The sequence below is a fragment of the Stegodyphus dumicola genome, chromosome X2, assembly GCF_044657685.1.
Source record: "Stegodyphus dumicola isolate Sdum_Otavi_A_Nest chromosome X2, ASM4465768v1".
Classification (NCBI taxonomy): Eukaryota; Metazoa; Arthropoda; class Arachnida; order Araneae; family Eresidae; genus Stegodyphus; species Stegodyphus dumicola.
In genome coordinates, this window is record NC_140781.1 from 179,926,288 (window position 1) to 179,953,929 (window position 27,642).

The 27,642-nt window shown below is 32.1% G+C and overlaps 1 protein-coding gene and 1 non-coding gene across 2 annotated transcripts in view; one reads left to right on the forward strand and one right to left on the reverse strand.

Moving 5' to 3' along the window:
• The window catches only part of Gycbeta100B (guanylate cyclase soluble subunit beta-1-like), a 106,262-nt gene extending 82,382 nt beyond the window's left edge, over window positions 1–23,880 (reverse strand). Inside the window, exons 1-3 of the mRNA XM_035365313.2 lie at window positions 23,724–23,880; window positions 12,560–12,633; window positions 11,509–11,609 (exon numbers count right to left, since the gene is read on the reverse strand). Of these exons, the coding sequence (XP_035221204.1) occupies window positions 11,509–11,609; window positions 12,560–12,633; window positions 23,724–23,726 (178 nt within the window). The 5' untranslated portion in view covers window positions 23,727–23,880. The remainder of the gene's footprint in view (window positions 1–11,508; window positions 11,610–12,559; window positions 12,634–23,723) is intronic.
• TRNAF-GAA (transfer RNA phenylalanine (anticodon GAA)) lies at window positions 7,181–7,254 on the forward strand. Its single transcript has one exon. It is a non-coding gene; the product is annotated as a tRNA-Phe (tRNA).
• Window positions 23,881–27,642: the final 3,762 nt, after the last annotated feature.

Sequence of the window (27,642 nt, forward strand, 5' to 3'; positions counted from 1 at the left end):
AAAAAAGAATAAAATCGACACTTAAGACGGATTTGGGCAGCCGCGTACAAACTGCCCTAATACCAGTGTCTAGAAAATGGACAATTTGTTATTCTTAGGCTCCAGGCTGTAAACCCATAATGCTGAATTCAAATTGATTTTAAGAGGAAATTAAAGCAGGACCTTTATTTTTGGCGCAAGTACCTTCAAGAACCTTCCTGAGGAGAAAGAAACTTTTCTATATTGGTTTTGTAAACCCATATTTTGTAAGATAGATTTTTGCTTTAGTACAGTGTTCTTTGAAGTTCGTCGACTCACGGAACCTTTAGAACTATAAGAAACCCATTAAATCCTTACAAAATGCATCTTCTAATAATATTTAAAGTAAATCAATATATTATGCTCCAACTGGAGGGAGCTGGACGGATATAGTTTTAGGGTCCTCTGGAATGTACTCAATGTCTGTCGATTTAATTATTGAACAAGAGGAGTCATGAAGCGATAATAAATATATTTATCTTAATCTGAAAGAAATATGTGTGGAAATGATGAAGAAATTATATTTTCACGTGATATACAAAGAGTCGAAAGGTATGCTAAAGTTTTAAGGAGTAAAAGGAAGAATTTAGGGAAGGAACTGATAAACATAGCCCAGAAAGATGAGCTTGATGACTTTGTTGTTAAATTGGAAAATATATTAGTTGATAGAGCCAATAGGGTGTTCAGACTTAAGAGGAAAGATAAAAGTGTTATTCTGTGGTGCACACCGGAACTGCAGAGATTAAAACGATGGATTCGAGCATTTAGAAAACAATATCATATTAAAAATGTGTTCGTATCGAAAGGAAGATCCTATATAAAAAAGAACTAGTTGCATATAAGAAAATGATAAAGATAGTAAAATACCAGAGTAAAATAGGTTCCTTTGCTGAGAGTGCAAAATACTGTGGAGGATTTCTTCGTGCGACTAGTGGTAAAACACCTCGGAAATGGTTATGAGAGAAAAATGTAATACTGATGTGAATAATTTTGAAGCTATAAAGGGTTGTTTTAATAGGAACTTTGACTGTGGCTCTGTTGAGGATTTTTTTTGGTTGTGGAGTAGTTGTAAGATGTTGGATGAGCTCCAGATGACAGATAATCTTCCGTTTAGTTTGGCGGAAATTAACAACGTGGTTAAGAAATTGCGTAATCGTAGTGCTCCGGAGTCCAAGTTGCATGTTGTCTGCACTATGCTAAATACGGTCTTTTGTGTGCTGCTGTGAGAAGGACGCAAAAAGCAGGTCATCTAGCCTACAGCCATATCTCATGAAGCTGTGAGTTCAAAGAATAATAGTTAATTAGTCCTTTACACAAAAGTGAGGCAGCTCGAGTTCAAATTTTGCAATTGTTTGTGTATTCATTTTTGAAACCATACATATATATACATACAATTTTTTAAATATATATTATCTTCCGATTTTTAAAGTTGTATAGAACATTTAAATTGAAATTATTAGAATGGAAAAGAGAAAATATACCGAACAAATAAATAGAAGTAATCCTTAGAACTTTATACTAAATTTTTGTACGGAATTTGTATTAGGTAAAATGTACGATGTTTTGGAATTTTTTGATACGATGAGATAGTGATTTCAATTATGAACAGACATTTACATTTTATATTCTAAAATTGTAACTCTGTTCTGTTAAAACTAAATATAATAATTATTCTAAGAACTTTTCATTTTAAAAATGTGTTGTAGAATAAACACAGTGAACCCATTCTAAGGTAACTATCTAATTTGGAACATAAAATTTATGCTTTGAAGAAATATTGTATTTCGTCAGATTAATTTTATGTGCCCTCAGTTCAGATTTGCGTAACTTGCAATAAGATTTTGTCTAGTCTATTTTCATTCTTTCTAACACATTCTTCATACGTGCGTATTTTAAGCCAAGCATCTTGAAAGGTAGTACTGAATATTTTCATGCTACTTATTATTCGCAGTTTAGAAAATACAGCATATAACCTGATTTAAACTTTGGAATCCTACTCATAGATCAGCAAAATAAGGAAAGTAATCGATTAAACTCAATAATAAAATACAATTTGCCAGTGCACATGCATTCATGAATATATAATATGAGAGTGTCCCATCAGTTGCTGACTGGCTAAGATCGCTGGTAGTTTGACATTGTTTGAACCCAAGCGAACGGGCTGGATTCATGGTCGGTTTTCGTGGTTTTTACCATGTGTGATACGAATGCGAGACTGTTTCCTTTAGAATGTCCTCTACTAATGCATCTCACTTCTTAGTCAAATAGCTCCTGTGTGCTCTGCATTATTCAAATTACCTAACCTAACCAACACAGAAGTACTGATCAATTAAGTTAACTATGATAGAACATAATGATAAGGGACAAGGGCTTCTGTCTGAAGGAAGATATGTCTTCTTGGGGACTTTATAAGGGTAAAGGTTATATAATACACTGAGAGACTATGCAGTCCAGAGCTTACAGTCATTGCAAACAAACTCGCTGCATACTACCAGTGTTGTTGCCAGACAGTACAGTGGTTAGGTACCGAAGGCCCCGGGTTCGAATTATGGAGAAGACAGGGGTGTTTGTAAATGTATAGTGCAGCACGGCGGCACTCTAAATATGCGGCGAGCCGAATGTCCTCTCGTGTGGATTGGTGGAAGGGGAGAGAGGTGAAAGACCCCAGATTACCCCCTCTCGTTGCTCTTCCTCAAAACTGGAAGTGGAAAATAGAAGTCCAAGTTTTCTTCGGAGAAGGCTCTGGCAACCATTGTTCCATGTAATATGGACAAGACAACAACAAATATTTCACTCATAGTGAAATATTTATTATCACTTAGACATTGGTGATATTTATAATTATTTAGTGAGATATGTATTATTACCTAGACATTATATAATTTTTAGACATAAAATCATACCTCCCTTTCTTACGTATATAGGTCAACGAAAGATAAAAAATTTAAATAGCAAAATGTAGCGCAAGTAACATGAAATTCGCAAAATTGCAGACATAAATTAATTTTAATAGCACATATTTATTTTTAGACGCTTAAGACTTTGTACTATCATTGTTAAGAGTATAGCTGACGATCTGGAGTAATTCCCATGTAATACTTATTGTACACAGTTTTAAAGTTTTTGCAGTTACACAGTAATACAGAGCTTTGTGTATTATTTACCTCTCCAAATATACTTTTCATGTTAATGTTGTGCCAATGCCCCTGTTATACAACTATATTAATTTGTATGTCATTTAATGCTTTACTTTTAACTGTATTCATATAGAAATGTTTAAGCAAATGTTATCATAACCATATTTCATCGAAGTGTATTTTGCTAAATTAATGTCTTAGTTTTAGTATATTTATAATAGTGTATTTGTGTATATTCTATTAATAATTTTGTTTCTTTCCGTGCATGCAAAAATGGTAATGCACAGAATTGAGTCAGACCCTGTGTATATGGGACGAGCTTTGTAAAATAATTTTAAGATAGTTCCGATAATGGGACTTTTGGCCGAAACTTAAGCTAAACCCAGTGAATGGCTGCCCCATTATCGGTGGAAAATAAAATAAAAAGGCAGCACAGATTTGTAAAAAGTAGAAAATTTGCGCAAAGTCACACGATCTGGCAACACTGGTTAGGGTAATCAGCCAATTCTTTCTGTCATATCTAAACTTATTTGCAACTTACCCACCCTAATGACCTAGACATTATCCTGAATATAATAACCGGAATAATAATGCGATAAAACGTATTTCTCAAGATGTAACTTTAGTGAAATGACTTAAATATCTGGGGTAAAATTACTTTTATAGGACAATAAAATCTTCCTATTTCGTCTGTGAATATACTGATATGCCTAATGAGAAACTTTCGTTTGTGTTTGTCATGCCTCCATTTACGAATATATGCCGCTAATAAGTGATATGGGAATTACATGGCCAGTTGTTTGAATATATGTGTTTACTATACGTATATGAATGATATGCATAATTTTTCTTATTATCAGGAACCTCGCTATTGTTTGAAGTATTGGGTACATTCTGACCTTTTATCTCTATATTTCAATCTGAAAAGCTGAATAGTAATTGTCTGGAGATATCTAAATAAATTTTTATTTTCCAAAATTATTTCATTATTTCATAAGGGATGTTCCTCTAAACGTAAAGAAAAAGGCATCATCTTAATGCATAACCTTTAAAGTTTTCAGAAATTAATTGGACATACAGTTTTAGATGGGTATACTCTAAAAAAGCCGAGAGCTACAAGAACTTTCATAAATCTGATTTTGGATTTGAGTACTAAAAAGGTTGAATTATAAACAATTTGCTGGTTATTAAAGTAATTTGAGAATGATTTGAATCTATCAAGAGGAATTCTGACACATTTTAAAGCTTTAAGGTAGCAGAACGGTGCAAATCCATTTTGTTTCTCATATGCAAAATTTTTAATTATTATCAAATGATGAATTTTATGAACAATTATCTAAAGTTTTTATAAAAAGTTTAAAAAGAATACACTAGTTTGACTTATTAATGTACAGGTGGGTCAAAAATAAGACTCTGCATTTGATGACAGTATTATAGCGAGGAGACATGAAGTAGTGGCACTGGAAAGTTCATACTTCTGTAGACACATTAAGTAATTTTTTGAAAGCAAGAGAGATTGAAAAATTAGCAACGCCTTCCGGGAATCGAACCACGAACCTCTGAAACACCGGCTCAGTGTGCTGACCACTACACCACGAAGGCACGCTAGGAAGGCGGGAGAAATACCCTACACTTCAACCTCGAGAACAATATACAGGAATACTAATCAGATTCTTTTTTATTGCTTAAAATTGATCAGCCTTTCTAATGCTTCCATTTCTTACTGATATTGTTGCATCAGGGATATTACAAGTTCTTCGAGGATAGTTTCTTTTCTGAATATTTTTCGTTATAACCAACCGTTTTCTCCACTTTCCAAGAACTGAAGATATCAGTGCTGCATTAATTAAAATCATATCTTTCCAGTCTCATGAGCTCGCTTTATTAACCAGATCACTGCTCAGATCAGTTGAAGTAAGGGCAGACAACAAGAACAATATGCTACAATTGTAACATGCTACAATTGGAACAATATGCTACAATGTGCATATATGGGGATTCCCAGCACAAAATAACACTTTTTCAGCACAGGAATTCCTTGACTTTCAGAAGAAGATATAAAATAGCGAATAAAGGAGGATAAAAAAGTGTTTATAAGTAAGAAAAAAATCAATGATGTTTGAATGAACACTTTTGTTACTCAAAAGTCTACTGGCATAATTGGTGGACACTAAACATACTAAATATTAGTTCTTAGGTTCTGAAAGTAAAGGTTTAGAAGGCAACAAAAATTTTTAGTATTCGAAAATATATTTCGCTCGTTCGTTTGCAAAATGGAATTGTGGATAGATAAAATTAAAACTAAAAAGTAGTTTCCGTTCTTGAGCGCATTGGTTGATGACACATAGTCATATTTGCATCCCAAATGACAATCCAAACGGAAGTTGAAAGCCATCTGCAAACTCTTAAAGATTTACCTGTAACTTTTAACAATGCACTGGAATCGAAATAGGAGAGATGCGAAAATAGTCAACAGCCCTTTTATTGTCAAAACAGGGAAACTTCCCAATTGTGCAGGCAAGCCTCCACATTTATTCAACGTCAAGTGTGTTCACTGCGACCGCTGAATGACAAGGCGAAATTAACGGTTACAACCGGTTTCTCTTCCTTCTGCTGTTGGGCTCCGAAGGTGCAGGACGGCTTCTGGCTGTTCTCACCCCGGCTGACGAGTGTGCCATTTTTGTTCTTCTTCGTCTTTTTTTGTCTGCCATCTCCGTTGCTGGATGCAGAGTCATGGTATTCCTTCTAGTAAAGAAATTGGAACTGAAGCTGCAACTAATAAGATCTATATACCTAACGTCTGCCGATAATGAATAATGTTCTACAATTTAAAAATCTTCGAAAAGACTTCCTGTGCACGTGCTAGAACTTTCCGGATGATATACGTATTTTCCTTGTGCTTCTTCAAAAATATATTGGAATGACCAGCTAAATCAATTTCCGCCGTTAAAAAATTTGACTTTTTTTAATCACGAAACTTTGCATTACGTCGATGGAATGAGATCTACTTTGATTGGAATATTACGCATCTCTCGTACGAAAAGGCAGGAGTCAAAATGGTAGGAATGATATTCTTCTGTCTGGCGATATTTGCTTAATTTATGCTGCTACTGATCCAAAATTTAATGATGTCAAAGATATAATAAATATTAATTGATTTGTATTATTTGAATTGTCATCCTTTGGGGGGTATGTTACTTTAATTCCATTATTCTTTCAGATCACACACCTCATTTTCTTACACCAATGAAATTCAAGAACAGGTCAAAGCCTAACTAAATGACAATAACTAAAAGGACTCTTGTGAATATGGTACAATAATTGAAGAATTACAAAGTGGCAATGTATTACCTCAAAGTTTATCTTGTGATAAATATTTTTTTCGTACAACTTACCATCTGTACGAACATGGATTTTCCAACCCGTCTCAGTTAAAAGCAAACATAAGACATTTCATTTAAGTTGATTTTTATCTCTGTGCTTCGTTTCGTCACTTACTCTCTCAGTATAGAGGTTTATGTAAATTTTAGGGGGAGAAGCGTAGTTTAAACTGAGAGGAAGAATCGCATGACTTATAGTAGAGACTTAACTATTGCTTCTGACGTCTGCTTGCCTGATTAGAGAGAAAGCCGAAGATTAAATTAAATTTGTTCGCCTGAAATTAGGCAAGGCTTTGGTAAATATGAACTGCAGTAGAGTTTAGATCGATGTTGAAGCTTCGAGTAGGAGCACTGGGATTGTAGCAAGTTAATTTATGAGGTATGTTTCCTTTCTTTCTACACACCTTCGTGGTATAAAGGTAGCACACTCGGCGTGTATTCGAGTCCCGGTGAGAGCATTGCTCAGTTTTCACTTCCCCAGCATCCAAAAAATCTAATGACTCGACAGTGACGTCCAAACTAAAAAGTGGTGGGTGATGATTCTTCACCACCAGAATTTAGAGATTTGGGTCCCCTAATCCCCAGTCGTCTTTTAAAAGGAGGAGTAGATAAGGTTACAAGGTATTTCTCCCACCTTCCTAGCATGCCTTCGTGGTGTAGTGGTTCTGCACGCTGGGCCGAAATTCCAGAGGTCCGCGGTTCGATTCCCGGCGAAGGTGGTTGCTAATTTTCCATCTTGCCTGCTTCCAAAAAATACCTAATGTCTCTACAAGGTATGTTCTTCCTCACTTCTGCATACCTTCGTGGTTTAACGGTAGCACACTCGGTGCGTATTCGAGAGGTCTATGTTCGAAACCCGACGAGGACATTGCTAATTTATCACATCTCCAGCATCAAAAATTCTAATGACTCTACAAAATTGTTGAATTTTTCCATCTAGTAGCTATAAGTCAAGAAGACTTAAATTTTGTGTTACATTACTTTAAGTTAACCCACTAGCTGCGAGAAAATAAAATTAATATTTTACCTTTAGTATTAGTTCTTGGTTCCACTTTCTGTTAAACAAAAGGGAGATAACTAGCCATGACAGTAAAAGTAACTTTGGAGGCGAGTGGTTGATAGAAGCAGCTAATTAAGTAGTAAGCTTCCCCTCTTGTTTAAAATAAAGGAAGTCATTTACATATCAGTGATAACATGCGTATTACTTTGATCAACAATATTTGTCCAACTGCAAAAACTGCTTTAAAGTTTAACTAATGCAATATTTTGGGTTATGTTAGGGACAAAGATAAACTTCTTTGTGTTACTGATTATTAGAAACAAACCAAAAAAATTGAAGAAGCTGTGGGGTTGTGGTGGCACGGAATAGTTATAATTTTTACTTCAATGATTCGCTTTCTGCTGATGGATGGGAACCGCGGGTCACAAATCGGAAAATAATAGATTTTGACCTAGCTTCGTTTGTCACTACCTGAAGAGCTGAATCATAATAATTTTTCTCGTGCTGAGAAAATACTTTATTTACTGACCTTTTTAGTTTTTTGTAAACTCGCATTTAATCAGGTATTTTTTGAAGTTGTACACACATAATGTTTAATTTCATGTTTAGTATCTAACTTGGCTACGCTTTCTCAGAACTCTTACCTTCCGGATCAGTCTGCAGATCTACAGATGTCACAGTTCAAAGAGGCTAACAAAATTAAACTTAAGAAAACTCTTGCAAAAGAATTTTAATTTTATTATGTACACATTAACTATTCAAAGTAAAAGACAGTGAAATATAATTACCTTTTAGTTTATTTGTCTGCTAAATAAATTGTTTCAGACATCAAAAGGGGAAATTGAAAGCCACGTATTATTAGATATACAATGGCTTTCATGTATTACATTTGCGAAATGATTGACAGACAATGTGTTTCTCTTGTCTATCCTGTAATACACTTTGAGATGCTGTCCGTTAGAGTATAACCTGCTAAATTGATAAAGTTTGACTGAAGGGGGTAAAGGTGTTGATTAACTTTTAGATTTTGCGAACATTGGAGAATAAGTATATTTTCATATTTCGGCAACATTTTGAATATAATCTTCGTATTATGGTTTATTAACCTGAAATTTTTATAGATTTCTAAAAAGAAAATTGTATTATATTGAATATATTTTATTAAATAAGTAATAGTATTGGCTACTCTTCAGCATGTTTAAGAAGATCGTATAATAGGCATATTTTCAATAATCGGCAAGATCCTGTACTTAACGTATGTTGTACTTCCATATATTTTCAAAGCTCTTTGAAAAGAAATTGGATTGGATTAGTTTAAACAATTAAGACAAAGCGTAGTAGGGCATCTATGTAAGATCCTTCTCAGTTTTGATGAAGAGCACAGCAGGACTTGGAATCCCAGCTTCTTGATACCGCTTTTCTGCTATAAATAGTCTCTCGAAAGTTCTTTCTAATCGGTACATTTTATGTGCCCACATTTCAAAGAGACACTACAATCGCAAACCAACATACCTTATCTGGTATTCGATCTCAAACCCAAAGACGTGGCAATAAACCATTCATGGTTTATTTCTCTGAAGCGGCTTTTAAAAAGAAAAAAATCGAAGATAAGACAGAAGTTATTATAACATTTTATTCACAGTTTCTTATGCAACAGATAATCAGTATTCAATAAATATTATCTTGTTCTTCACAGCAAGAGTAGTGGGTAATAAAGCTTGTTGAAACATTCAGCTTGCTAGCGCTGGTATATGTTATATTTTAAGAAGTGTTCTAGATATATTTTCTGCAATATTTAAATAGACACAATATTATAGAATTTATAACCATTTTCTTAGAAAGTTAACAATTTAAGCATTGTCAAATTTAAAACTCAAGTTTCCACGAACTTAAAGCAAGCCATCCAAGAGTTTTACTGAGAAAATAACTTTTTATTTAGATTTGAATCAAGAAGAATATAATATAAAAGCATATGTTAGTAATTTGTTCTGATTAGTGACATCGTGCTAATAGACAACAGCAGTTGTGGTCCAATCCGCGTCCCTCTTATTAATTTTTTGGCACTTGCCCTTCTAACTGGAGACAAAAATGTTACTTAAATATTTAGGAAAACATAAAAAAAAACCCTTTTTACTGCTTTAAATAATAATAAACAGAATAAACTGAATTTGTGAAAAACAAGCAGTGTAAAGCAGTAGCTAGGATGGGAACCAGCTGGCGAACCTGCGCTGCAGGGAATACAAAATCGTAGATTTAGCGGGAAACCGCTGACATTGGCAAAGCTGTCCATCAGGTGACAATTTCTTTCATTCCTAAAGATGTATTAAACTATTGATTTATATGTAATTCTTTTTCTTTCTTTAATGCCTCTGGCCCTCACTCTCCTATACTAACGTTTGATTGGCCCTCACTCTCCTATACGAACGTTTGATTGGCCGTCGGGTAACTAAAGGTTGGATCACACTGGACAACAGCATTAAAACGGGGTAATGTTTTGAATAACTTTGCAATATACTAAGTTGAAAAAATCCTAAGCATTCTAAACTCTAACATGCTTGCTATAATCATTTTGAGAATAATGTTTTATGTTTTATCATGAATAACATATGTTACGGTGAAACACCGAAATCTGGAGAATGTCGACTTTCACCGGTGAATGTCAACATTCACATAGTCTCTTGGTGTATGTCCGAAATATTTTCCAAATACTCTTATTACTGACTTACACCGGTCAATTCGACATTCACCACGTACTAATGGTGAATGTTGAACATAATAACAATATTGTATTTTCTTTTCCGTAATTCAGTCGCGAATAAACGCACTTGAAACTTGAAATAAGAACTTAAGAACATGAGAACCTAAAACACACAATACATTTAAAATGAGAAAGGAAAATAATAGAAGTTAAAAACTTACTTAATTATATAGTACGTTCTAAATGAGAAAATAAAATAACATTAATAAAAAACTTACTAAATTATGTGATTCAAATCTTATTTATTGCAAGAACTTAAACTATTATGGCACTTTATGACCTCTCTTTTCGACTTTCACCAGAGCATATCTGTGATTGTCGACATACACCGGTGAGGGTCCGAATATACAAGAATGTAGTGAAATATTCGGTCTTTCACCGACGTATTTGGTGAATGTTGATATTCTCCGGTGAAAGTCGACATTCTCCAATTTCGGTCTTTCACGGTAACATACAAATGTATGTTTTACAAAAACAGGAAATTTATGCTCTTGACAGAAAACCATCGAATGTATTTAATTCAATAGTTTTGTAATACAATTTCAATGTTGCGCGAAATGAAAATGAGATTGTAAATTTAGATTATCTTTTGAATTCATCTTTTGCATTAATCAAGTACCTTTGCTCTTTGATATGAAACATGTCTGATGGATTTGGCTGCCAAAGGAATACACTTTTTATTGTCCTTTTTTGGTTTCATATTAAATACCAATCTTTGATACAATTTATTTGGTTCCCCACAATAATTATGACAGCAAATTATTAGGGACGAATGTGATTATTCTGGGCCTTCTTGAATGTTCAATGACTGTGATAATGCCCTTGACTTTGGTTGCATTTTCTTAGCTTTGAACATAAAGAAAGGCTATTTTCAGGAGCATAGAGAACAAGCTATACACATCTTCATGCCAACCACGTAAAATAAAAGTAATTAAAATAGAAAGTTAATTAATAAAAGAAATAATGATAATAAAATATAATTCTAAATTATATTTATTCTGATAATTTGCAAATTCTTATGCAACCCTAAAATAATAAATCTCAGTTATTGATGCCATTCTTCTCATCTAATACAATTACGTTATATAGAACAGTTAATGTTTTTTCTTTAAAAGAAAATAAACTGCCTATAACTGCCATCTGAAAAAAAAAAAATTAACTGCCATCTGAAAATAACTGAAAAAAAATTAAATAAGTGAATATTAGGAAACTTACCAAGGCACTTTTCGGCAGCATGGACAATTTGATATGTAATTTCATCATCGTAAATAATGCGAACTAGAAACTGACCTTCCATCACGATTTCGGCTTCTTTTCTGCAAAATCATGATTTTAATAAATCTTTCACTTGAACTTTTAAACAATAAAATTATTTAGTCTCATATATTGAAGAAATGTATTAAAATGGCCAAAGTATGACCACGAAGCATATAATACTCTAACATGGGAAATATATACTGATTGCAGACAAATGTGTCACTAGGAAACGTGTCTATGATTTAAACTCTAATTTAATCTGTATTTTAGCCTGAAATCAAAGCAAGAAATCATAGTAATGTCTTAGAATTAATAAGAAGCACCTTAAAAATCCATAAGACTCTTTTCGAATTTATGAATTTAAAATTAAGCGAAATTCATATGAAAAATATTTCCAAATTCAGAAATTCCAGCATCAAAGATGCCCGATTCAGAGCGAGGTTAGGAGAAGTTCTGTCTAGGATAGCAAATTGCTTTCTCTGAAAGAGCAAACCTCTCATGATCTTTAAACATTAAATTTCAGATGATTGATTTTATAAAAGAAATGGAAATGCGAAGCGCAACCCATTTCAGACTGAGCTTTCACACTGTCCTCACGTCAGAAAGACAATTATATTTTTTATTTCATCTTAGAATATTATGGTCTCGTATGCCAATTTCAAAAGTGCTGAAACGAAATTTACCCTGTTATAATGATAAAATAATTTGACAGAATCCCCAAAAGCAGTTTCTGATGTCAAAATCTATATAATGTAAATTTGTTTAACAGAACACTCTTTTTCATGTTAACAATTATTCTCCAAATATGTTTGCGTACTGTTTGCTATTCATAAATTTAAAATCGAGAGTTATCGAAGTGTTTTTGTCTTTGAAATGTGAGAACGCGTTGCAAAGAAATATTGTATTCAATAAACAATTACGCCAAAACTTAAAAATTTTGCATTGTTTTAAAATAATAATGGCTAGATTTAGGTTTCATATTTTAAGGAAAAGAATAAATGGTACTTACTTTATTTGGTCCCATGTTTCTTCACCGTAGTTTCGAACAATAAGAAGCTCAAGGGCGTGGTTTACAAATCCGTACTATAAGGAGACACATTTACAGTTAGTATTCTAGTTTCACGACAAAAGAACGGAACATATACTTGGAAATCACACATATCAAATGGTTTTTCATAAACGTATAAGAGTTCTTAGCCCGTATAACCAAAATAAAGGGTGGAATAAAATATTTTATAATCAACTTCAATATCAATTTAAAATAAAAAGTTTAAGAAATCTTTATAAAATAAGCTTTTACATTAAATTCATAATATAATAAGTGTATTAAAAGGAGAAAAAATTATCATGCAGTTTAGTGGAAACAAGAGATCAAATAATTCTCTTTACACAATTCATCAATAATTATATCACAAGTAATAAAAAATGGACGTTTAAAGAATTAAATTGAATAATCCAATTGTATTGTCAAAAATATAAGTCATTAGTTTTATAAATGTATCGAAGGGGATACTTTTTTATTACTGGTGATGTAAAATTGTTGATGAACTTTGCAAAGAGAATTATTTAATCACTTCTTTTTATTAAAATGCGTGATAAGTCATTTTCTCCTTTTAGTTTATTACTTATTTTATAGTTTTAATTTAAAGTTTATTTTCTGAAAACTTTTTATTCTTACCTTTTTATTTCCATTTTTTTAGTCTCGATGATACGCTACCAATCAAATTATTCGACGAAAAAATCATTTCTCAACAATGAATAATCGATATTTTACTCTTGACAATTTTGTTATGACAAATGATCGAAAATGAAGAAAAGTAATTTCGTCTAAAATCAGAAATTACATTCAAATCTCATATAAACTTCATTAAAAAGATTGTTTTCGCTCTATTCGATGGTGTGAAGTTTCGATCTATTCGATGGTGCAAATTCTGAGAGTTTTAGCTTGATTATAAAACGAAATTATGCTCGAAAAATACATTAAATTAAAAAAATAAAACCAGATTTTGAAAAATCGCTTAGCCACATTCTACTGTCATCTACCATGACTATGTATGCAAAATTTGAGCTCGGTAGTTTATCAGGGAATAGTTTGTGTAAAAGCATGGCAAACTCTAGAAATATGCGGTAATGTATATATATATATATATATATATATATATATATATATATATATATATGTAAGAAAAATAAAGAAAATATAAAAGATAATTCATAATTTAAATTAGCTGCGTAAATTAATTTCTCTTCTCTATTCTAAAAATAACAATTTTCTTTGCACTATGTCATTTCGAGACTAATCCATGTCATATGATTCTTACGTAGTTCTGATTATATAAATGGAACTATAACTCAAACAGCCAATAATAGATTTACAGCAGCATTAATTATCCAATCAAAATGTATTGAGAACCAAAACTAAAGCAATCTGAAGTAAGATGTCATCCTAAACATAGCGCACTCATTTTCTACTCTTCGGCTTAGCTGGACTGCATTCTGATGCTCTCTTCTTATCTAAAATCTATCAAAAACGTAAACGTTTTGAAATAGGCACAAATAATGTGCCAAGTTGTTTGTGGCTGCAACATGATTACTGAAATAAAATGAAGATTTAATCTGCCTTGGCTGCCATTTGCTCTTTATTACGGACTCTCTACACCATCAATATTGCAAAGTCCTTTTTTCTTGCACATTTATACATGTAAATATAACCTTTCCTTTTTTAAAAGGGGTGACGAGTTTGTTTAATATTCTTTGAAAATTTCAAATCTTTACAACAGATACATCTTTGGATGTTAAAATTTCGAAGTGCCCTAACCCTAAATGAATATAATGTTATAAACCACAGTAAAACTAAGAAAATCAATTTTAGCATATGATGAAAAAAATATACATCAACATACGAAAAGGAAAAAATAAAAAATGATGCCGTAGATTTCACAACAAATAATTTTAAACGCTAATCAATCCTATTGCTCTTGAGATCAATGAGATGAAGTGAATTGTAAATGCAAATTCGTTCTATAAAATGGGGGGAGGGAAATATAGCATCTGTAAAATAGCAGAAGATTTCTGTAGTAAGTTAATTTTTTTACAAGTTATTCTTTACAACAAGGGATATGAGATAGAAAAAACAATGAATAAAATCAATTTTAGAGAAATTTATCCGGAAGCAAGACAAATTGTGTGACATAATGGCATTATAACCTCGGAACTATGTTTTCAAGCGATACCCAAGAATGAACCGATATTCCTGTTCTGTTTCATATTATCGCATATATTTTAATATGCGATAATATTAATATGAATAATTTTTTAATATGCGATAATATGAATCGCACGAATACAATTTTATCATTCTTGTTTTAAAAGAAGACGAAGAATTTGTTAAATGATATGTGAAAATTTCAAAGCCGATATGCTTTTGGTTGTTGAGATTTTAAAATTACGCAGTTCAAACAGTGGAAAATTCGCTCAAAACTAAAAAAATGACGTTAAAAGTTTTGTACAGATTTCATGTGAAATAATTTTCTACGCTTCGTCCGAAGGTAAATTTCTATAAGACATTAAACCAAGATATGCCTGGAAATTCTTCTCAACATTCAACTGAAAAAATCTAAATTGAATTTTGAAAAATTCCCTTCCAGCACTGTGCTGTTAACCACAAATAGCGTGAGTACAGAATTAGGTTTATCAGAAAACACACGTAGTTTTAAAACGTTGACGAATTTTTTGCCATAGCGACAAACGCCATGAATGAGGTTAAAAAAAGCATATAAAACATTTGAGCATGATATACACATTACGTAGAAAGTTTACGCAAAAGTAAATAGTTTTATTCAGAGAACTAACTCTACGAGTCGTAGAGTTAGTAACTCTACGAGTCGTAGAGTAAAAACTTTTGAGTAAATTTGGATTATTGTTCGTATATTGAATAACATATTTGAATTCTTTGGCATATGTAATTATTGCAGAGTGGTTCCACAAATGCCTGGCAGCGATAGGAAATATTAATGAAATGGGATGTGTTTTCGATAGACAGACGTATTAATATAATAATTAAAGATTCTGTAAGAATAATAAGATCGTTATAATTGCTTGTAAGGTATTCAAACATGGAAAAGTTTCAAAACTCAAATAACGATCAAGATGTATGAAGATCGACAGTTATGTTAAATGCTGAAAATATTCCCTGCCTGAAATAGCCAGAATGTTAGAAGTCATTTCTATCATGAATGAGTGCAGTTCCTTTTCTTGAGGAAGCGCGAAGCTCGAAATGACAGTTTTAATGAAGTAGAACGGTGCGATGAATAGATTGCCTTGGAAGCGATCGAAGATATGCCTTAAAAATTGCATACGGGAGTTTAAAAAATTGATCTTTGCGAACAAGTAGTATTTTTTACTCTGAAAAATTGTAAAGAAAATGCTTTTTTTTATTTTTAAAAAGTTGCAAGGAAAATGCTTTATTTTTTTATTACTTTAAAAGGTTGTAAGGAAAATGTTTTTTCTTTTACAATTTTTTTATTTCTTCATAAAATTTATTTAAAATTTTTAATGAGTTACTTCTAATTTAGATTCCGTCCTGTCTCTTCTGAGCTCTATTCGTAAGAGCTTATTCCAGGCAGAATAGATGAAGTAATGCGAAAAAAGAAGATTAAGGATAAAAATGAATACTACGAGTTAGTAGCAATTAAAAGCTGTGCGATTTTAACTTGTATTATACTAAATTGCTGCTGTGGTTATCGATAATAACCGGATAATTTCTGAAGTTATAATAACTAGCTAAGCTAGTCTGATTCCACTCGCTCATATCAAATGTATCATATTTTATTATATTGAAATTTTGCCTAAGTTGTTTACTTGCTAGACGCAACATATTTTTAAGTCTTAGCTATGTTTCTGTAACGTACACATTTCGGTAAACAGTTTTAGTAGTTATAGCTTGAGCGTTTTAATTACTCACTAGCTGAATTTTTATATAGCCCTACATACAGCTAAGACGCTAACTAGAAGTGCTTAGTAAAGCAACTGATGTCAGGAGATGTACTTACCATATTCGCTGATATATTATATTGTCACGAATTTTGTACATAGATAGATGATTTTAGTGCAGTTATATATGTGAAACTTGTATTTTTCTGTGTAATGTAACGCAAAAAATCTTAAAAAATAAGCTATGCCGGAAACGCAAGAATACAGGAGCAAGTAACATTAACATTGAGTAATTGGGTATCTCGGTAAATTGGCGAGATATCATCAAGCTGGCAACTGCTTTGGCGACTTATTTAGTGGCCAAATTCGGCGAGAAATAGACCAAAGTCACCAAATTTGGGGACAGTTTGGTCCGGTCTCTGTATAATAGGTATTGTAATTGAATAAATGTACCCAAGTAGCACGGCAACGTCTTAACGACTTTGCAAACTGGTCCGAGTGGTCGTGGTTTACGACCACTTTGCACTTTTACAACGTCTTTACAACGTTGCGAAGACGCAAAATATTTGCCTTTGCATCTTAGCAATTTGCCGACGTCGCTGAAACGTCATGATATGACCGCTTTTAGACGTGGTCGTTTTAGCATCTTTTTCATAGTTCATCAGCGTTACTTTTAGAATGAAAAGAGACTAAATCTGCCCTTTCAAGAATCTGAAATCCACATAAGATTTATTTTGCAACGTTTCGTTACTTTATTTCATCTAAATATATTAATCTAAGGCAGATTCATCTAATGAAATGTAAATTTAATATAAATACTTGAATTATTAAATTTAATTAGTACTAAAAATACACGCTGAATTATTGTTAAAATTTTGCTAAAATAAATAATACTTAAAATATTTTTTTATAAATATTATAGGAAAATATTTAAAAATGAAACAAATCTATAAAGTAAGTTATTAAGTTATGCATTTTACATATTTAAAAAAAATCATATTTCCGAAACAATGCAAATTACATGTTAGCAATTATTTTACTGCTGAAATATGACTTTATTTATTATTTTTGAAGTAAAGACGAATGTATTTGAATTAATATGCTGACATAATATGAAACATTTTTACCGCATACAGAGCAAAAAGTACAATTTTCGCGAAGATATCATTGTGCGTGAATATGTATTCACGATTATAAATGGGGCGATTTTAAGAATTCCGAGAAAACGTCCAATACTAAAAGACGATGCATATTCATGCATATGTAACGGCTATCCAATATATATGACGGAAAACTCACCCACAGTCAGGAGAAGTAGACGGAAAAATTAATGGAAAAGGAGAAAGAAATATTAACACTTTTAATGGAAAACGACAAAATTAATTGCTTTGATAAATTACTAATAAATGTTGAGATCAAAATTAGAGAAACTGAACAAAAATTTGAAATTCATTACCTATAAAAGTCCTGTTGAACTGTTTGTTACGGTTTTGTCTATCTCCATGCATTTAAAAATGCTTCGTTTAATCCTAATATACGGTACACTCGGGATTTGGCGACATTACAAATGTTTACAAAAGGAGTTACAATGTTATAACAAAAGGATGAATTTCTAAACCATGGAATAAATATCAACAGAGTCAGCTGGTTAAAAGAAAGCTGTGATAGAAGAATTAAACTGTGAACGGAAATCGTCTGATTTAAATGACTTACACGAACGTGATAGAAATCTAAGTGTCAAGAATATTCGATGCAGACTTCAAAATATTGTATTAAATAGCAGAACTGCAAAGAAAAAGCTTTTTTTATGCAAGCAAATAAAGAAAGGTTAGAATGGATTACAAAGCGTATTAGTTGACCATAGGGAATATGGAAAAGTGTCATCCTAAGTGACGAAACCAGATCCATATTCGATAGCGACGGAATTAAATGTGTTAGAGAAAAAAACTGGAGAAGATATGTTGCCTGAATGCTCAATATCTACTGTAAAGCATTTAGTTAATGCTCCGTTCTGAAAATGTGTGATAGCAAAAGGTATGGAATGAATCTGTGTGATCAGTGACATTTTTGACTAGCAGAAAATATGCCAGTTATATATTAAAGTTAGGAATAATACCACGGGCCCATGGATTCTTCTTATAATGAGGTTTTTTTATTTCAGCGGTATTGTGTTTTTACTTTGACATGTTTCTATTCAGCACAAATTGTTATTTCAGGGTAATCATACTTGTGTTGCTAGAATGACCAAGAAATTCGCTTGTTTAGTCGAAAATATCTGTAACCGGTTAAAGAAATGTTTTAGTCAGGAACAACCGCATCTTGGCGGTATAGTTCGTCCACCACGAGACGAGAATTGACTTCACCTGTTAGCAAAGGGAGTTCATTTCAGTGCGGGCAGAAATCGAATGAGCCCATCCACGGTTGCAAATGAGTGAATCCAAGTCCCATTGTTACAAAGCCTGCGCCGTTTGTCCCGGTTTAACGCAATTAAGATACTGGGATCGTCCGACGCCAAGTAATGTAGGCGTAGCCAAGTCTCTTTTCCTGGTGGACAGACTTAACAGAAAACCTAACTAAGAGAAACTTTTAAAATGATGGATTAACATTCGATGAACAAAACTCATTGGTTCACTCGATGGGAAGTTGCTGTCAGGCTATAATTTTAGTATCAGGCTTCCCAATGAAGCACTAACGGAAATTAAGAAAAAGTAAGAAATTTACCTTGTTACAGTTCAATACGCATAACTTTTATGAAAATGTTAAATTGTTTCAAAAGAGTGGGATATATTATTTTCGAAATTAAACTGTCATGGTAATGAATACATGAATTTTAATTTAACATTAAAATACATTAGTGATATAAGCTGCTAAGCTTCAAAATACATATTTTAAGAAAATTTACACAATTTTAGCCATGTATTAGTTTTTATATTTAACTATCCGTTACTAAAGTAACTAAGTTAAGTAAAAGCAACCCTTAAGTATAAAATTAGTCTTTACATTATTTTCAAAATGAATCCATAAAGTGGCGTAATTTGTAATTCATTCATGCAATTTGTAATATAGTAACTATAATTGTAAGCCATAGGTGTTGGCACTTCTGTAACAGCTCTGTGTCTAGATTTCTGAAATGATGTCAGGTTACACGGTTTCTTAGAAAAATGTTTTAAGATAAAGATTATAAGGAGTTCAGTTTAAACAGATGGGAATACAAGAGGCACATGGCATCCTGTGTTCTTGTTCCGATTTAGGGATAAGAAACAGTTAAATTCAGATACAATACTGAGCGCAAAGATTATAAACTTCTTTCTGCTATGAAGTAACTTCTTCTTAGAACACATTTTATGCACAACAAGAACCCAAAGTACAAAATCATCAAGATGAGTAAAAATGTGTTTAAGAAAACCTCAAAAAGGTAAAAGCAGTATTTGGTTTCAAATGCTTACTGACTTATTTTCCAAAATACTGCGCAGAGGTTTAGATAGAAAACATCAATGTTAATATTTAAAAGAAGTAATGGTTTCTTGCAAAAAACATTCGAAATACTATCACATGCAAAGAAACCTTCTGTTGTACGAAGAGGAAACGTTTGTATTAACGTTTTGCGTTGGCTGACGATATTGAATTAGTCGCACGCACTCCCGAGTCACTTAGAGAGGCTTTTACATCTCTAGAGGCTGCAGCCAGCAAAATGCATCTAGCAATCAATCAAAATAAAACTAAATACATGCCATGTGGTAATAACAGCAGCCCCTATTTTGAAATTGGGAATTACAAAGTTGAAACTGTTAGCAAATTTAAATATTTAGGATCAGAAGTTAATATACTCAATAATTTAATGCCCGAGATCTGTAGTAGAGTCACAGATGCTAACCGATGTTTTTTCGGTCTCTCAAAAAATACTTGAAGGCTAACTTCGCTAGCAGAAAAACGAATATTTTAGTTTACAAAAGCTTAATCAGACCCATTCTTACATACTCAGCTGAGACCTGGACAATGACAGAAAAAGCTAAAAGGATCATTTCTGTCTTTGAAAGAAAAATCATGAGAGGTATCTTTGGTGGCATAAAATGTAACAATATCTGGAGATGAAGAACTAACGCTGAACTCTATAAATTCTTTAAAGAAATATATGTAGTAAAATATATAAGGATACAGAGAATTAAATGGGCAGGACACCTGTGCAGAATGGATGAAAATCGAGTAGCTAAAAAGATCTTCTCAGCCAGACCATTCGGCACCCTAAAAAGAGGGAGACCTAAATTTAGGTGGCTCGACTGTTTGGAAACAGACTTAAGAATTTTAAAAATAACAATTGGATGTCCATGGCCAGGGATAGAAGGAAGGCAAGGGCTCATCCTGGGCTGTCTGGCCATTGAAGAAGAAAAAGAAGAAGAAACGTTTGCATAGAAACGGAGGACCAAAATAATACCATATGCACAGTCTCATTAAAGATGAGAAAATATAATAGGTACATCCATTCGTTAATGTATTTATCTACATTTTACTGAAAATGCATTTTGAATATTTTATGGGAAAAATGAGCAAGCTTTATATGCTTCTGGGAAAACAGCATACTTGAAAATTCAGGAAGTCCGCTTACCTCATTTAAATAGCTTATTCGGATTCCTTATTCAGAATGAGAATATTTAAAATTTGTGAAACCAACTTTGGGAGAACGCGAACAAAATTGGAGGAGGTTGTTATACGAAAGAGAATGTACCTACCTATTTAGTTTAAAAACTGTTGAACTGAGAGAAAACTTAATCAGACCTCGTAAACACATCAAATATAGGAAAATATTTGGAGTAAAATCTGTTGACTTAAATACAGAACTAAATAAATCTAGTATTAGGAGACAATGTATGCTATAGTTAAGTTCCTAGTTTCCACCAGGAGGACTATAGTGGTTTCGCCTTTCTGTTTAGAATGAGAAAGAGTTCGAATTTTCTTGAATATAATTTTCCTGTTATGAAGAATTCAAATTTCATAAGACATGTAAAATGTGTTTCTATGAAGAAAAGCTATTTTTCGTTAAGAAAATGGTAATTAATTATGAGAAAGCACAGTAGCGTAATCTGCCTACGGTTCCTTCACGGTTGATAGTGCACCAGAGCTCTCTCTTTCTAGAATGGGACACCTTCGAGAAGAACCTTCTAAAGGAAATTGTTTCGTTATTAAGAACGTCATTCCAGATAACTCCTTTTCCCGCTATGATCGCTGCAAATTAAATCTGAAATTTACATAACAACTATTCCACGTTACTTGTTAGGTAATTTTCAGCAGGCGCTAATTAGACTCAGATCTTTCACTTGTCATTTTAAATGCTAAAGTTTCAAATAATATATTGTTTAGTTATTTTTTTGTTTTCTGCTAGATAATTTCTGAAAGATATGCATTTTATGCAAACCTTTCAGACTTTTCGTAGTTATAAATGGGAAAAAAGAACTATGCCCTCACCGCGCTTCGAACAACAATCTTCCGTTTTCATCTGGCTGCTTTAGCCATTTACATCATGAGAACATGCCTAGGAAAATGTAGTTCTTCACTTCTTTAATGATTTAAAACTTCGCATTACTATCGAACGTAATTACTTTTCGTTTGATTTCTTTATTAATGGATATAAAAAAGCGAAAAATTAAGCACTAGGTACATGTATACCATTCCTGACGGTTTGCTTTAAGAAAGAGGAGCGACAGATCTGGAGGAAATTTCAAAATGTGTTCAGAAAGAACATTTTCCAAAAGCGCGTTTTAAAATTCTGGTTATGCTAGTGCATTGCTAATGTTCTAATTGCCACTTGAAGAAGATTCATTTGATGTTTCATAAGTTAAATCTCGTGTCGTAATTGCCAAGTGTATTTGAAAATACCAAATTTAAAATGTTTAACATTTACCAAACTCTCATTACAATTAACGCCATTCTCTTACATAACAATATAGTTTCATTCATTAAGTGTAAGGATAAAAGGTGTTGAATATACGAATTAGTAAAAAGAAAGAAATAAGTAAAATCGAATATTTTTAGGGTAACGCTTTAAGTGTAGATAATAATATTTTGTTGCCATAATTTCAAACATATTTCCAGGAGAAGTCAACAAAAGGAAAAGGAACTAATTTCTACTTATCTTCAGAGGGACTGAAAATATTAATATCCAGATAGCACATTCCTCAGCCAGGGGAGTAATAGAAGTGAAATAACATATTCTTATATTGTTTCCTTCGCTTCTCGCTAATCCCTCCTTAACAACTTTTGCCAGAAACAATGTTAAGTTTTGAATATTTTCCCGGACCAAGTAAAGAGAAATATCTCATAATTGTTTCCTTCACTGGGGGAAAATAACTTAGAATGCAGGTTTAAAAGTAAACATTTTTCGATTTTCCTCTTCACGCGTGAAACATAAGACTTGTAATGTACAGTGCTTTTTAATAAAATCAATTATTTTATTTTATATAAAAAAGCTATATTGTATTCCTAAAACTCTTTATTTTAATTTATGCTCTAATTAGTACGAAACAAACGAAGAAAGAAGTTATAATACATGTAAGAAGAATTATGTATTACGTATCTAATTATGAATAAGAAGTAATCATAACAATCATAAGTGTCAGTGAAAATACGTACACACACATACATATGCTGTTTCCGAAAATAAATAAGTCCCCAAAAGCATGATAATGTCTATCTGTAGATATTGTGTTATATCATTTTAATTTATTGTTATAAATATTGGTACACCAACTACATGCGTTTGCAGATAGAGATAGATAGCAAAAGTACATTAGTATGAAAAAAATAACAGCATGGAAATCTTAAATAGTATACATAATTTTATTCCAACCTTTCATGAAATCACAAAATAAATCTTAGCCTCCAATTTTAATCTACTATATTTCAACCTTACCTAAATTCCTAAAATAAGTTTCGCCCTCAAATTTCTTTTCAATTTCTTTTCAATCTGCTAACATATTACGACTCTGGAAACTTTATTATAAAACTTTAATATGTAAGAGAGAGTTATATGAATGTGAATTATTATTTTGGGACAGAAAGATGCCAACGTGTTTTTATTTAACATAACTATGATTTTTTATTTATGAGATTCCTAAATGTACAGCGTAAAAAACTTCGTAACTTGGAATTCCTAACGTGCTCTAGCGCTCAGAAAGAATTAAAGGCATTATAGATATTTGAAAAAAAAATAATGTATAAGTTCAAAAAGTTACGAAACATTTTCTTACCATTTTCCTAGAATATGAAAGATGAATTCAGCCCGAAAGAGAGTTAAAAGAAGTTTTGTAGTAGCAACAAATGCGAAAATTCGCTTTTCTCAAAAGGAATTGTTCTCAACTGAACATCACTCTAGAGCAAAATTCTTCTCTCCGGATGCTTTTCATATTCAGGCTTTTCATCGTATTGATCTTCTGTAGCTAGCGACATCTGGTGAAAGATACAAAAACTTGTAGTAAATTATTGTAAATTGAGTCCGATGGAGGTAGAAAACAAATGTAAACAGATAGTTTGCATACTTTTCTCAAATAGTTCAATTAAAAGAAGGAAAAAAAATCGATATGAACTGTGACTCATAGTATAATAGCTCCTGTAGGCAGCTATATTCTGCTATTGAGAGGAGATCTGAAAAGTTTGACTCTTTCGATTATATACTGCTTGCTATACGTTTTTTCAACAGTAATATGGAACATCACCTGTGCCTTCTCCTTAAACCTTTAGGGATCGTTGCCGGTATTTCAAAAGCAATGGTTATTTCTGTGACTGTTAGAAAAAGTATTTATTTTTACGTGGCAAATAAAGGGGTAGACGAAGAAGGGATCACTTTTCCTAAATTAAGAAAAAGTATTTATTTTTACGTGGCAAATAAAGGGGTAGACGAAGAAGGGATCACTTTTCCTAAATTAAGAAAAAGTATTTATTTTTACGTGGCAAATAAAGGGGTAGACGAAGAAGGGATCATTTTTCCTAAATTAATCAATTTTGTCTGAAAAGATTCATACTTTACTATACCTTTTCAGATGAATAGAATATAGTCCCGAAGTAAGTTAAAACATATATAAAAAGGTTGAATACATAAAATGCAAGTGAATGAATGTTCGTTAAAAACTAATTTACGTAAGCAAGCAAAGTACAATTTGAAGTTACAAAATCCTTTTGAAATAAAAATTAAAGTCATTATAAAAGCATTAATGTATAAAATAGAAAACAACTAATGTTATGATTCAAAGATTAATATTTTTTATGAGTTTGATTGCTTTCCATTACAGATTAATTACTGAAATGAGTGTTATTTGCATTAGCAGCTAAAGCATATGCTTTGTAAAAACAAAACTATAAGTGATCGCTCCAGCATCTACACAGAAACCTTATTATATGAGCAGTTATTCCTCATACGTACAACAAACATCATCTACAATATATAATACGAAGGCAGGAAAGAGCAATGGTTCTTTATATTCTAGTCAGGTTGCTAATAAATAATTCACAAAAATTATTTCTCTTCCCTCGAGAAATAGTTTACAGAGAAAATAATAGTGACAATTGTTTCCTGTGTGGCAGATGATTTTTCTAAGTTTAAGAACAGCGTATAGCGTGGGTAGAAAACGAGAATCAAAGGAAAGTTACTTTAAAATAAAAATTAATTGCTAGAAAAATTAAATGAATCCCCACAACAGAAATAAAATACAATTATTCTCTCAAGTTTTATCTATCTTAAAGCATCATTAGTTAAAAGAAAATATGACGGCATTGGACATTACTTGTATATAAATGACATTCAGTGCGTAATGAATAGGAAAGAGTACGTAATTAATGATCGAAAAACCGTAACTGCGTACAGCGACGACAGTCAGTCAAACAGCTGTTAATTTGATTCGGTTTGGTTTAGGGTTAAGGGTTTTGAATTTTAATGCTACAAACTTGCTGCAGGTTGGGCGACTGATTAAAGCATTAAGAGATGTTTCGCGGCTCAATAAATGATTTTTCGCACGCGACAACTGGTGTGACAGTTGCTGAAATTTCGACGACTGATACATTACTGAATTCAGTTTTACTAAAGTTCAGTCTCGTTCAACTTCACTTTTCAATCTACATGAAATTAAATTACGTTGATTTTCTTAACCCAAATTTTTTAGAGTAATTTTTATTATACTTTATTAGAATTTTTGGAGTAAGTGTTATTAGAGTTATTGTATTAGAAGTTTTTCAGAGTTACAAAATTCTATTAATAAAAATTCTTCTAATTAAATGTTAAAAAATTCCATATGAAACAGAAGCAACGATTTTGCGTAACATTTAGTGAATTGTTATAGTATAAATATCAAGTAAGAAATTCCTGTGGGAAATTAGAAACAGTAACCTTTGTTCACTCTTAGAAAAGATAACCCTTATAGCTTTGCTGGGAAATATTTTGAGACTTCTCTTATTTTCCGGTGATAATTACAAGAAATGCAGTAATTATTTCGAAAGGAAAACTGAACTCGAACTGGTTAAATGGAAGTTACTGCTAAGCAAATAACGTAGAGAAATACTCTAATCAGTTTTTAAAGCGAATGAAGATAGAAAAATTTATTATCTTTATTTAATGTTTTAGCTTTGCTTTCTGTAATAAAATGGGTACAGAAATCCTGTAAGAAATGCAGTTGCTTTTGACAGTGAGTAATTTCTAGCTTTTTGAACCGTTAGTTTTTGTCTCTTGTATAGCGCAAGATCTGTGTTTTCGAAAGGCACCATTGGTTATAATCAACTGGAAACTGTCCTAATATAGCGCTTAAACGAACTGCTTCATACACGTTCTAATATCAGCGTAAATTAAAGAAAAGTCCCTGGAACAGTTTTCGAAATTCGGAACAAATATACAGTGCATAGACATAAACCTGTAATTAATTAAATGTTAGAGATGAAGCTCTAAGCCTATCTTATTTTGAGTTTTGTAACCGTTGGCTAGAGCGGTTCAAAATTATGCAAGTATTGGCAATTTAGGACAGTTGGGCACGTGTCCGCTAATCCCATAATATTTCGCAGAATAGTTACCAGTTAGTGCATCGTAGCTTTCGAACTCTTGCCAAAACAGATTCATGCTTACTTATGCTCATATTAAGACGAAGATGCATAAAGAAGACTATTCTTCTGGTAAAAAATTATATAAAGATCTAGCAAATGTTGCAGCAACATTTCTTCTCTTTATTACAATAAAACTGAAATATCCTTGCTCTAAAAATGATAATTTATTGATTTTAGAGTAAATAAGTAGAAGAGAGCAGGTAATATATTTGAAGAGCATATTCACATATTCATCAATGTAATTTAAAGTTTTGCAATACAAAAGAGTGCTGAATATTGTTATTATTCGTGTAAGTTTCAAACGAACAAATGGTGACCGCATGCTATGTTTCAAATGATTAATTACAGCTTTTTGTATTATTTATTTTTGTTTCCTGAAATTATGCAGTATCTTCGCATTTGTCTGTCTACATATTTTTAAATCTACTTATTTATCTCTCATATCTCTATCTGTCTATGTCTACTTATCTTACCCAAATATATACCTATATCCAGCTATTTGTTCACATCCAACTGCACACCCATTCTAACTATATACCTATTTGATTAATACAAGCTTACTATTTATATCTGTCAATACATATATATTAACGTATCTGTTTTTGTATCTGTATTTGACAAGTACAAAAGTTTCTTGTGTATTAAATTTTCAGCATGCTGGTAAGTAGTAGTTTCGTTAAATAAAATATGCCTTACTAATGAAAACAGGTCTCACCTTTCGTACAGTGCTAAAGAAATATGTAGCATAAAGTAAATGTAATTCGTCTTGTTAGTTTTGTCCCAAAGCAGCAAAATATTTAAACCAGAAGATCAAAGCAATGCCTAGACTCAAGTAAGTTTACATTATACTTACTAATGTCATAAAAGAGAGGCAATTTCTTTAAATTTTCTCTTTTTGAAGCGTGAATTTTTGTCTTAGCTACTGTATAGTTTCGAAGATTTCATGAGATTATCATCAATCATTTAAACGTATATAATATTTTCATTTATCAATAACCGAAAAAAAAAGAATTTTAGACGAATTAAAGTTAAGATTATGTTGATACATTTGAAACATGATTAAGGTAATGTTGATACATTTGAAAC